General features: G+C 37.5%; 1 protein-coding gene across 1 annotated transcript; it reads left to right on the top strand.

Annotated features, from left to right (window-relative positions):
- The first annotated feature begins 4496 nt into the window (after positions 1-4496).
- On the top strand, positions 4497-11709 carry LOC136252352 (TNF receptor-associated factor 4-like). The gene is made up of 2 exons (XM_066044779.1): positions 4497-4589; positions 10332-11709. Exon 2 carries the CDS (start codon positions 10343-10345, stop codon positions 11627-11629), a length of 1287 nt encoding a protein of 428 aa, XP_065900851.1. The 5' UTR covers positions 4497-4589; positions 10332-10342; the 3' UTR covers positions 11630-11709.
- Positions 11710-14084: the final 2375 nt, after the last annotated feature.

The raw sequence follows: 14084 nt of genomic DNA, 5'->3' as shown, positions 1-14084 counted from the left end.
ACTTAAAGGGGTCATTAAGGCGGATCTCCGTACCAACTTTGGTAGGAATCCGATGAACATTCACGGAGTTATGATCGATTATTTGCGTAAAATAAGGTCGAAGGTCTGTCACGCCTACAGGGTAAACGCCTTGGAGGAATCAGTTGAAAATTGATATGTAGATGGAGCAACCATCGTAGGAGTGCCTTTTTGTGGTTTGAAAGGAATCGGGATAAAGACCATGGAGATATGACACGAAATCCAACCTGTGTCAAAATTACGCGATCGATTTTTATGAATAAAAAACTATTAGTTTTCGTATCTACCAGGCAAACCGCTTAGAGCAATGAACTGAAAATCAGTATGTAGCTGGAATAATCATCATAGAAAGTCCTTGCAGTAGTACAGAAGAATCGGATTACAAATCACTGAGTTATGATTCGAAAGGCAACTAGGTGCAGCAAATGCGAGATCGAGATACTCTAATAGAACAGTCACCCTAATAAAGCATTCAGCAGCATTTATAATTTACTCAGTTATATTACATTGTAAGTTATTCTGTAGGGAATTCAGCTACAAACAAGTCACCCTGTAGTCAGATCAGCTAGAAGAAGGTACCTAATAGGGAGTTCAGCTACAAATAAACCATCATGTAGAGAGTTCAGCTCAAATAAATCACCCTGTAGAGAATTCAGCTACAAACAAATTGCCCTGTAGAGAGATCAGCTAGAAGAAGTTACCTTGTAGAGAGTTCAGTTACAAAGAAACAATCATGCAAAGAGTTTAGCTACAAACAAATCACCCAGTAAAAAGTTCCGCTATAAACAGATCACACTGTAGAGAGTTCAGTTAGAAACAAGTCATCCTGTAGAGAGATCAGCTAGAAGAAGTCACCTTGTAGAGAGTTCAGTTACAAAGAAACAATCATGCAAAGAGTTTAGCTGCAAACAAATCACCCAGTAGAAAGTTCCGCTATTAACAGATCACACTGTAGAGAGTTCAGTTAGAAACAAGTCATCCTGCAGATAGATCAGCTAGAAGAAGTCACTTTGTAGAGAGTTCAGCTACAAAGAAACCACCATGTAAAAGAGTTCAGCTGCAAACAAATCACCTGTAGAGAATTCAACTACAAACAAATCACCCTGTAGAAAGATCAGCTAGAAGAAGTTACCTTGTAGAGAGTTCAGCTACAAAGAAACTACCATATAGAGAGTTCAGCTGCAAACAAATCGCCCTGTAGAGAATTCAGCTACAAACAAATCACCCTGTAGAAAAGTAGATCAGCTAGAAGAAGTTACCTTGTAGAGAGTTCAGCTACAAACAAACACTACCTGATACAGTACATGAAATTGCCATGAAAATAACCATGAAATACCCATGAAAATACCTATGGTTTATCCCATGAATTTTAACATTTCATGGGTACTGCACCCATGAAATCTCTGCAACGCCATGAAAGTACCATGATAATCTGATCTGGAAACGCATTTCATGGCCCATGAAACAACCCATTGTATACCATGAATTGACTTTCATGGTACATTTCATAGGGGAGATTTAACATTTCATGAAAAAACCATAGATGTTTCATGGCATACTTCTCTGGTAGTGAAATCACCCTGTAGAGAGTTCAGCTACAAACAAGTCACCATGTAGAGAGTTCAGCTAGAAGAAGTTACATTGTAGAGAGTTCAGCTACAAAGAAACTACCATGTAGAGAGTTCAGCTGCAAACAAATCGCCTGTAGAGAATTCAGCTACAAACAAATCACCCTGTAGAAAGATCAGCTAGAAGAAGTTACCTTGTAGAGAGTTCAGCTACAAACAAATCACCCTGTAGAGAGTTCAACTACAAACAAGTCACCCTATAGAGAGATCAACTAGAAACAAGTCATCCTGTAGAGAGTTCAGCTAGAAGAAGTTACATTGTAGAGAGTTCAGCTACAAAGAAACTACCATGTAGAGAGTTCAGCTACAAAGAAACTACCATGTAGAGAGTTCAGCTGCAAACAAATCGCCCTGCAGAGAATTCAGCTACAAAAAAATCACCCTGTAGAAAGTTCAGCTACAAACAAGTAACCCTGTAGAGAGATCAGCTAGAAACAAGTCATCCTGTAGAGAGTTCAGCTAGAAGAAGTTACGTTGTAGAGAGTTCAACTACAAAGAACTACCATGTAGAGAGTTCAGCTGCAAATAAATCACCCTGTAGAGAATTCAGCTACAAACAAATCACCCTGTAGAAAGATCAGCTAGAAGACGTTACCTTGTAGAGAGTTCAGCTACAAACAAATCACCCTGTAGAGAGTTCAGCTACAAAGAAACTACCATATAGAGAGTTCAGCTGCAAACAAATCGCTCTGTAGAGAATTCAGCTACAAACAAATTACCCTGTAGAAAGGTCAGCTAGAAGAAGTTACCTTGTAGAGAGTTCAGCTACAAACAAATCACCCTGTAGAGAGTTCAGCTACAAACAAGTCACCCTGTAGAGAGATCAGCTAGAAACAAGCCACCCTGTAGAGAGTTCAGCTAGAAGAAGTTACATTGTAGAGAGTTCAGCTACAAAGAAGCTACCATGTAGAGAGTTCAGCTGCAAACAAATCGCCCTGTAGAGAATTCAGCTACAAACAAATCACCCTGTAGAAAGGTCAGTTAGAAGAAGTTACCTTGTAGAGAGTTCAGCTACAAACAAATCACCCTGTAGAGAGTTCAGCTACAAACAAGTCACCATGTAGAGAGTTCAGCTAGAAGAAGTTACATTGTAGAGAGTTCAGCTACAAAGAAACTACCATGTAGAGAGTTCAGCTGCAAACAAATCGCCCTGTAGAGAATTCAGCTACAAACAAATTACCCTGTAAAAAGATCAGCTAGAAGAAGTTACCTTGTAGAGAGTTCAGCTACAAACAAATCACCATGTACAGAGTTCAGCTAGAAACAAGTCACCCTGTAGAGAGATCAACTAGAAACAAGCCACCCGTAGAGAGTTCAGCTAGAATAAGTTACACTGTAGAGAGTTCGGCTACAAAGAAACTACCATGTAGAGAGTTCAGCTGCAAACAAATTGCCCTGTAGAGAATTCAGCTACAAACAAATCACCCTGTAGAGAGTTCAGCTAGAAGAAGTTATATTATAGAGAGTTCAGCTACAAAGAAACTACCATGTAGAGAGTTCAGCTACAAACAAGTCACCCTTTAGAGAGATCAGCTAGAAACAAGTCATCCTGTAGAGAGTTCAGCTAGAAGAAGTTATATTATAGAGAGTTCAGCTACAAAGAAACTACCATGTAGAGAGTTTAGCTCCAAACAAATCGCCCTGTAGAGAATTCAGCTACAAACAAATCACCCTGTAGAAAGATCAGCCAGAAGAAGTTACCTTGTAGAGAGTTCAGCTACAAACAAATCACGTTGTAGAGAGTTCAGCTACAAACAAGTCACCCTGTAGAGAGATCAGCTAGAAACAAGCCACCCGTAGAGAGTTTAGCTAGAAGAAGTTACATTGTAGAGAGTTCAGCAGTTTAGCTGCAAACAAATCGCCCTGTAGAGAATTCAGCTACAAACAAATCACCCTGTAGAAAGATCAGCTAGAAGAAGTTACCTTGTAGAGAGTTCAGCTACAAACAAATCACCCTGTAGAGAGTTCAGCTACAAACAAGTCATCCGGTAGAGGGATCAGCTAGAAGGATCACCTTGCAGAGAGGTCAGCTACAAAGAAATCACCCTGCTTCATCTTTTCTTCTTCCTGTAGTAAAGAAAAAAATGACAGGTTAAAAAGCCCTAAAGCCGGCCATAGGCCGGCTTTGGGGTATACAAATGCAAAAAGAAGTGAAATCTAATCCAAAACAGCCAAGCTGTAAAAAAAAGAGTGCGGCCCTGAGAAAGGCTATGGTGAAAGAAGATGTGAAATCCAAGGTGGCGGCCAAGAAATGGCTGTGATGGTAGGTTAATGGTAAAAATTTTAATAACAACAATTCAGTGAATTTGGTGCCGCTTGGTCTTGGCACAAAATTCACCTGAATTGTCGTTATTAAAATTTTTACCATTAACCTACCATCACAGCCATTTCTTGGCCGCCACCTTGGATTTCACATCTTTTTTCACCATAGCCTTTCTCAGGGCCGCACTCTTTTTTTTACAGCTTGGCTGTTTTGGATTAGATTTATTACTGTGCAAGACCTCAAAATTAACCACACTATAGTTATAAATTACATAGTAGTCAGGTATCCCATATTATTAACTCTTGGTAGTATGGTGTACATCTTTTCAATCTTACCCCTATTTCATAGTAAAGATTTAAAATGTTTGATGCATTAGGGATTCTAGAAGATTGGTTGATTGTTGAAGGGAAAAATGAGTCGTGGTAGGAGTTGATTCTGGTGGGATGTGGAAAAATCTCAGTTGGTGCCCTCTTCAAGTGTGAATCAGGGGAAGAGAATGTCATCTGTGTTGATTTCTACTCAATTATTACTCGGGGATTACGGATATTGGTAAGATAATTTACTTGCTTCTATTAAACGCGCAGTATCTACCCTGCTGCACGTGATCAACCGCACTTTAAGTTACTTCTGATCTATCCTCGGGTCCTAACGAACTGTGTGAAACCACTAGACTGTTACAGGTGAGATTAACTTATATAGTGTTCACCAGGGTTTCAACAGTCATCTGCAGGGATAACGCAGCTTATATATGGTTAACTTGTACCTTCGCCTGGTCAGACCATTAATGGTCAAGATCGCATGGGGGAAATACCTACTGTACATGTAATCACGATTCCAGTTTCGTTTGAAAACAAGCGTTTCGCGTGATGATGTAATCACGCGTATTATTGTTGCATTTAACACGAGATGCAAAATTAAAAATGGAAAACTGTGGTGGTGTTGAGGGTCAGATGGCAACATGTGCCAACTGCCCAAACCAATTACTTATAATACTAGTTAATTACTTAACTACTGTACATGTAGACAACATACAAAAACACAAACTTAGCTACAAAAATGATTAAAATTTACAGGGCAGGAGCGTTTAGAGCACTTACAACAGGGACCCAAGTAATGCAAGGGGGTGACACACAGGCACTCACTGTAGGTAGATCTGCGACCGCAGTCAAAATCTAAGTCAAAGGCCAAGGCCACCAAAATCATGCTAAGTCAAAAACGGTCAAGGTACAAATTTCCAACCCACAATCGAAAAGTACTGAAATATCGTCGCTAAGTCACCGGTTAAAGATCGAAAAAGGCTCTTAGTCACAGGTCAAAGCAAAATTTTGGCCAGTCAAGACTGACCGCAGTCGCAGATCTACCTGCACCCCTTTGTGATGGAAGGTACAATTGTTGTTTACATCAAAAATTGTAGACAAAATAATTCCATTTTAAACTTGCTTACGTCATCATGCAAAGAACACAATTTTCAAACGGAACTGAAATTCCCGGTAGTGAACTTCAAAAGGGGGTGTCACTCCAATGGTCACTGTACTGCGACTGGTCAAAGTGACAGGTCAGCGAACAAGGACTCAGATTACTCAGATTTTACATGAAAGACAACTGTTTTCCTGGCACAATCAAAACTTCATGAGTAGTAGTTCATAAAAATATGGCAAAAATAAATGGAATGAGGTCAATGGTCAAGACAAATTTTCGAAATCGATTTTGACCACAGTCACATTCGGGTGGGTGGGAAATTCATTAGGCGATACCTATTAAAGTTGTTGCTTGGACTCAACCGGCCTAATTTTGCACAGATTTTAAAGTACAAGGAAAAAATCTTGTGACATCTAGAAATTAATTTGCAATTGTTGCAAAATGGTCGAGATACTCTAATAGAACAGTCAGTGGGTAAAATTTTGATCTCAAAAGATAACATTATCCATAGGCATAGATTCCTTATAATCTGTTCCCTCCATGATATAGCTACCAAAACTTCAGTAACATCTCTAGCTCATGCTATGTATGTATGTAGCTACTAGCTATTGTTTCATATAGTGCTATGGCTTGTATCTAGGAGGTATTTGACATGTATACAGACAGTACAGTATATTTTTCTGACCTACTGATCTGTTTTTGAAACAATATAATACTAGATGAATAAAAAATTGAAAATTTTAAGAGGAAGAATAGAGATCACTGAAAAAAGCATTAAACAAAAAGGGATTGCTGGGGTGGTAAATTAAACCACAAACCCCTATTTTGACTCTCTGTCATAAAATCTTTAGTTACATGCTCCATCATTTTGAAATGAGCCAAATTAGGGATTTATGGTTTACATTACCATCCCAGCAATCCCTTCTTGTTTCATGGTTTTTCAGCGATCTCTTCTATGGCTTTTTCAGTAATTCCTATTCTCCCTCTTAAAATTTTCAACTTTTTATTCATCTAATTTATGTACTTTTATTAATCCAGTAATGGATTATGGATTTATTTTATTGATAATGAAGACTGTTGTAAGTAGTGTAATTTTGTATTCTGCATAGTAATGCCATCAACATTTCAGTACACACATGAATCTGATCAAAATGCAGAGTCTCCTAGAATTTACATTACTAGTGCTGCCTTTAATAGCCGTCAAATTCAGTGCAACGATTGTTGTTATCAGATATACACTTGACTGGAATATTAGAGTATTTACATGACTGCTCTGTTAGAGTAGATAATCCATCCACGTATAATGATCACGGAGAGAAAAAACCACCTTTCAACAAAGTCTTCAGCACAGATTAAGCTTCCTGGCCTATACTGAGTTTAATAAGGACAGATTTTATTAACAGGCAGTGCACACCCAAAAACCTAACTCTGAGTGCGATCTTAAATGGATGGCTTTTCGTGTGTACTGGCATTTTGGCAAGAAGAAATGGCCCAGTTTGGACTGCTTCCATGCAAAAACAAAATTAAAAATAAGTCATGGGCACACACAATGATCCATTCAGCAAGTCTTGCTACTTTTTATCCCAGGATTCTTTGCTATGCCTGTGAAAGAATAATTATTGTTATATGAAATACACTTGCTGTTTCCTTTTCACTTGATACTTACTAGTGGACTTATACTCATTGCAAAGAACCACTAAAGGGTTGTTTTGAGTTGAAGGATACTTTTCAAGGTGGTTTTTAGGTGTGCGTTCTATTAGGATTTTTGCAAAAAAAATCATGAACCCACTATCATGGTTCATGATATTGTCTTGACCAGAAATCATAAGCATGTCTGAAGCTAAGGCCACTACTCCAAATAAATTCTCTGTTTCCTATCCACTGCCACATCTCCTTACTCCCAGCTCTAAAAGCTCTACATTATGTATTCTTCCATTAATTCCGGTTTTCTTGCATACTATACAGACTTTGTAAAATTGATTGTCAGCGCACTTGTCAGTATGCTATCAAGTTGTCACAAATTCTTTTTATTCCTGTAACGTAAAAGATGAAGGTACAAGGTGAAAAATGTTATTAGGCTGTTTGTTATAGCCTAGGTAATAATGGCTTGAAAAGCTGTCAATCGCATAATGGAATAATAGAAATGGACCACCCACCCGCAAGTTAGTAGGATGGGAAACAGAGAGTTTATTTGGTGTGGCCAAGCCTAGCTGTATATTATCATGTTGGTTTTTGTTTTTTTTTGAAAAATCCGATCAACAACTTTTAAATAGATATGGCCTTATGATGTAGGTACACTTCTTACTCTTCAGGAAAATCTCTACTTTGGCAATGAAAAAAACAGTTGTTGTGACATGCCAATTTAGGGATTTTCCCCACAGGCTATGTTGTAATACCAATCTCTTGTTTTGTTGGTTTTTATCACTTGGGTCCCTATTTCATTTTTTTTAATTTTAGTATACAGTAGTCCCCTATTATCCAGCCATCATCCGAATTTTCTGTGGAAATGACTGTTCTATTAGAGGATTTTGACAAAGGTATATGTTATATTAAAGTATTTGGATGTGTATATAAATGAATTGGCTTCTATTACCCAAACTTTTCAATTATCACCGGAGCCCAATGAGTTCAGGTAATGGAGGAGCACTGTATATCAGTAGCAAATATGTTTGACTTACAATGAAAAAGTGAGGTAGGATCAACCAATGAATGGAGCAACTAACCGACATTCCCCCTAGATACCACTAACTATGACACATTCTCAACAAATTTACAATTACTTTTGATCAATAACTATTGCATATAATTATCATATCATACAGTAAGGTAGTACTGTATATAAGGAATCATGGAGTTTTTGCTTTTTCTGGCCAAAATTATCACCTGAAAATAGTGCTGGTTTTTTCTTCAAAACAGCAAGTTGGAAGTTAAGCATAACCATGCCCAAAAATGCCTTCAAACCCTTTCAACAAGTTTCTATGGATTTTAAAAATTTAAATTTTCTACCAGCTGACTAACTGATTCCTTCAGCCCAGTGCTCCTGATAGAGCAACAATCTAATCACTTCTGTCTCCTCTATTTACAATCTGCTAAATCTGATATTTGCTGGTTGAAACAGCAACATCTCTCTTCTGTTGCTGATTCTATTAAACTAGATCCCTTGACTCTATTGTTCAATGTTTATCTTGTATGATTATTATGTACCTTTGTTGAGTTGATCATTAACTGGTATAATAAATAAATAAATTACTGACTCAAAAGTGAAGCGGCTAGTATGCTTTGCTTTCAGCTATGCTCAGCCTGGTTATACAGTGTTATAAGCAAAGAACAGTAAGAGATGCACCTCTGCAATCAATCTAATCTCCACAGAAAATACGGACAATTCCTGCTACAAACATAGCCGGGAAGCCATCATGCTACTACGAATCAACACTTTGGGCTGTCAGCAAAAAGAAATGGGACACAAAAGGCCAAATTTAGGTCCATGATGCATGCATTGTACATACTGTGGTATGACAAAAGGCACCAGCCGGGCTGAAAAGCAATGTCAAACAGTGAAAAAATCAAGCCCGTAACCTTAGCCATTATCAGGTTACACTTGTCTGAAGGCATCAGGTAGGCAGTTAATCAGTCAGTAGAAAAGTCCATTGAATCATTTTTTTTTCCAAAACTTTTGTAGCAATCTATTGGAAACATTTAGGGTCATACTGAAGGCACTTTTGGTTATACCTACCCAATACTGCCAAGTCATCAGGATGGTCTTGTGAAGCTGATTTTTGGGTGATGTTTTTGGCCAGAAAACTCAAATTTCCATGATCTCTAATATACAGTATGGTTACTTCCATACTGTATGATATCACACTTGTATCCAGATAACAGTTTCCTCTCTCAAATTGTATGGCTGCTCACATACTATCTAAAGATATACTTATTTGACTTTTTAGTTGTGAATTACAGATCAAAATAAATATATAGTTATACTGGAGCAATAATGGGACTAGATAATTTGTTAAAATCAGAATTTGTGGCTTAAAACATATCTGTATGCACAATAATTTTGCAGTGTATCACAAAACAATTATTGTCTTCGCTAACATGTTGTAGGCCACAAATTCTGACAGTAACGGCTTGTTTTCTTTGATTTGTAATTTACAGTTGAAAATTTTAACGAACTATAAAATATTTAGAAAGGAGAAGAGTAGCCCTAAAATGTAGGGGAGTGCATCTGTTGGTAGATGTAAGTGTGATCTGGTAACAGAAGGTGTCTGAAATTACATCTTTTATGATCATATGTATTAATCGGTTAACCTTTGGTATCCAGGTGAAAACCCAGTAAGTCTAAAGCTTGGTACACAAGTTTCTGCAACACTAGCTTACATGAAGATGTGCATGGTGTTTGAATATTCCTTGTAGTTTGAAAGAAATCTCATCTGATTTGTGAACAGTCTGGTAAATTATTCCCACTGTGAGTTTTCATCCCCTCAGCTGAACACCATTTTAATGTGTAAGGGAAAATTAGAACGTTTAATTTGAGTAGGGATCATGGAAAAAACAATGAAATATGGGTGGTCATCTGTGCCTGAAGCTATACTAACCAGCTGACACCTATTTCAGTACAGTATTTTGCAATTGACCATAGTATTGCTGGTTTTTCCTTGTAACTCTAATAGCAGTTGCTGTCACTGCGATTTCTTTTAAACCACAAAAAGGTTAGTTATAATCTGTAAACAGATCAATTTTCAAGTTATTCCCATAAGTGGTTTACCCTGCGAGCGTGACATTATTTCCTCAGCTTTTGTATGCACTGTAACTAAAAACGTTAAATTTTTTACAAACAACTAAGCAAATACAAAATCTGTGAAATTTTCTTTTTTTGAAACTTATACATATATGGTATTGGACACACTATTATAATGTTAATTCACATTGTGTACAAATCCCTGATATAAGTTATACAATCATGTCTTTATCAATCATTTGATACAGTTGTATTATTTTTATAGTGATAGTTAGTATGGCAATTGCTACACCTGGTGGTTATGAAAACAAGTTTGTCGATGTTCCACTAGATTCGCTTGTGTGTAGGTTATGCATCCATCCCTGCCGAGATCCTTACCTGAGCGGATGTTGTGGGCACAACTTTTGTAAGTCTTGTTTGGATAATGCCAGGAGGGTTGCTACCAATTGTCCACTTTGTCGAAATAAAGAGTTCGCCATTTTTCCCAACAAGCTAAGTGGTAGAGAGATTATGGGTCTTCATGTGATGTGTACTAACAAGGAGAGAGGTTGTGAGTGGCAGGGTGAACTGAATCACATCAACAATCACCTTGGAAACAGTGACGGTTGTCAGTTTGAGGATGTGAAATGTTCCAATGAGTGTGGGAAGATGTTACAACGACAATATCTGACTAGTCATGTTGAAACTGAGTGTCCATGTCGTAAGGTTGACTGTCAGTACTGTCACATTACAGGAGAACATCAGGTTATTGAGGGAGAACATAAGGAACAGTGTCCCAAGATTCCCCTACCCTGTCCCAACAAGTGTGAGGTAGGGAGTGTCCCTCATGAAGACATGGAAACACACAGGAAGGAATGTCCTCTTGAGATGGTCCAGTGTGAGTATCATAATGTGGGGTGTGAGGAGAAGATGATGCGTAAGGATCTGGTGATCCACAACAGCAAAAAAGCACATGATCATTTAGCAATGACGAAAAATCAACTTGAGGATCTGCAAAACAGATGTGCGAAATTAGAGGCTGTGATATCCAGTTCTGACATGGATGATGTCATCAGCAGTACTTTAAAGCAGTGGGGTTTTCAGCTGATATTTATGATCACATCAAATAGTCTCCAAATGCCAGTGACAATAAAAATGTCAGAATACATAAATCTAAAGAAAGCCAAGACTACATGGTACAGTAACCCTTTCAGAACTTGTGATAAGGGATATAAAATGTGCCTGTATGTTACTCCTGCTGGAAGTGGTGATGGTAAGGATACTCATCTGTCAATGTACCTGTACCTCATGAAGGGTCCATATGATGATGAGCTAACATGGCCACTGAGGGGAAAGTTTGAAGTGAAACTGTTGAACCAGATCAGTGACTGTGAACATTATTTAGTAACATTGGTCTATGATGACAAGTGCAAAGATGACATTGCTGGCAGAGTCATTGATGGTGACAGACCTAGAGGTTGGGGACATCATAAGTTTATTTCTAATGAAGACCTCCACATGGTCACTCACACATGTCAGTATCTCAAAGATGATTGTATCTTCTTTCAAGTTCGCAAACGGTAAACATAGTTACATTTTTGGAACTACAACATACCATGTAGTTTTATGTCCACATTTATAACTTTGATATTATCAAGAGTTTATATATATATAAGTTGATATGTTGCATTTACACCATTAACATTAAATAGTTAGTTGGTATTTAGGCCACTTCAACTCCGCTTAGGGTTCTCACTGGATTCTTTAACTGGATTCTTTTCCAGTATGAAAAATATTTTTTTATCATATCAAACAGAGATATGGTATATATATATTTGTTAATGTACAAACTCAACCATGAGTATATTCGTACACATGTAGTTAGCTACTTATTTACAAATTTATATAATTATTAAATAAATCAAGAGATGGAGCTTGGATAATATGATCATCTAGTTGGTTCCATAATTTTATTGTAAAAGGAAAGAAGGAGTCCTTATAAGCATCTACCCTTGTTGGCAACTGCAGAAATCTTTGATGGTGACCTCTAGTTGTGGTGTTGCTGCACATTAATATCTACCATGTCATTAATTATTTTATACATTAGTGAGGCTCTCAAATTATTTCTTCGCTTCTCCTATGTGTGCCATTGTAAACTGTTCAACATTTCTGTCACACTAGCTGTTCTATTATAGTTATTCATCACAAACCTTGCTGCTCTTCTCTGTACCATTTCTAATTTATAGATGTTATGTTCATGGTATGGGGACCACACTGTACTGGCATATTCTAGAATGGGGCGAACAAATGTATTATAGCAGTAGCATTTAACTGTTGCAGGACACTTTGCTAGATTCCGTTGTAAAAGACTTCTCACTGAGCTTGCTTTTGCAGTGATCATGTTAGCATGTTGTGTCCATTTAAGATTTTTGTCGATAATGACACCCAGATACTTTGTATGACTCACTGATGGTATTAAGGTATTAGATAGGTAATAGGATGATTGCACATAATTAATTTTATTGGTAATTCTCAAATATTCAGTCTTTGAAGGATTAAATGACATCTGCCAAACATCAACCCATTGTGATAAAGTATCCAAATAATTCTGAAGGGCTGCCACATCTTGTTCAGAATGAATACTTCTGTAAAGTATCAACCGAATTTTTGATGAAATATTGCGTGCAATATCGTTAATGTAACATAGAAACAAGAGTGGTCTCAACACTGACCCCTGTGGCACTCCTGAAGTTACTTTACACAGTTGGCTATATTCACCATTCACAACAACTTGTTGGGATCTGTCCGTCAGAAAGCTTTTAATACATTTCCACAAATACCATAGTGACTAAGTTTGCTGCAGAGTCTGTTTATAGGTACAGTATCAAAGGCTTTGGACATATCTAAGAAAATTGCATCAATTTGTCCTGATAGGTTGAGAGTAGTGGCAAAGTCATCAATTGTTTCAATTAACTGGGTTTCACAAGATCTTCTGGATCTAAAGCCATGTTGTTGGTCAGCAAGAACATTGTGTTTATTTAAATTAGAGTAGATATTTGAAGATATTATATGTTCTAGGGTTTTGCACACAACACTGGTAAGAGAAATTGGTCTATAATTGTGACTGGGCCCGCAAAAACAGGGCATGTGGGCACATGATTTTGCCTACTTTTTCAAACTTCCTTGACTCATAACGTTTAACACCATTATGCTACGGCAATGAAAATTTTAGTCCTTGTAATGCATTTAATTACCTTTATGGTACAAATTACAGAATGTAAATATTCTATTCCAGTACTGAGATATGACCTGTAGTGTGATGGGGTGTAGTTTGTGCCCACATACCCTGTTTTCGCAGGCCCAGTCACAATTTGCTGGTAAACAGCGATCCCCTCTCTTAAAAACAGGTACCACAAAAGCTTTCCTCCAATTGTCAGGGATAATTCCTTGTTCTAAGGATCCTTGGAAAAATATTGTAAGACAAGGTGCTAGTTCTGAAGAGAATTCTTTCAAAAATCTGGTTGGAATATTGTCAGGGCCACCAGCCTTTTGAGCATCCAAGTTAGACAATAATTGTGTCACGCCTTCAACATTAACTTCAATACAGTCCATATCTGGAAAAGGTGGGCCTGGTACTTCTGGTGTTACTGAAGTATCGTCTATTGTAAACACAGACTTGAATTGATCATTAAGAGCATTAGCCTTATCTGTATCATCTGTGATTGTGTTCCCTTCAACTGTCAGGGTTGTGATTCCAGTATTACGACAATTTTTATGAAAAGACCAAAACTTTTTGTTGTTTACTCTAGGGTCAGATATTCTTGACACATGATTGTAGTATGCTCTGCGGCATTCATGCTGAGATGACTTTTTTATATTTTTGTAGTTGGACCAATCACTTGCTAACCCAGTAGAATGGGCTTTATTATATAACCTTTTCTTTTTCCTACAGATACGTTTGGTTCTGGTGGTGACCCATGGTTGGTTAATTGAATCTAGAACTAGGATATGTGTAAGGCACAAGCTCCATACAATCCAT

This window comes from Dysidea avara, chromosome 4, assembly GCF_963678975.1.
Source record: "Dysidea avara chromosome 4, odDysAvar1.4, whole genome shotgun sequence".
NCBI lineage: Eukaryota > Metazoa > Porifera > Demospongiae > Dictyoceratida > Dysideidae > Dysidea > Dysidea avara.
This window is presented reverse-complemented; position numbering and strand designations above follow the sequence as displayed.

What these genes read in the sequence shown, in the direction of transcription:
- LOC136252352 (XM_066044779.1), top strand. Translation starts at nt 10,343, where the DNA reads ATGGCAATTGCTACACCTGGTGGTTATGAAAACAAGTTTGTCGATGTT.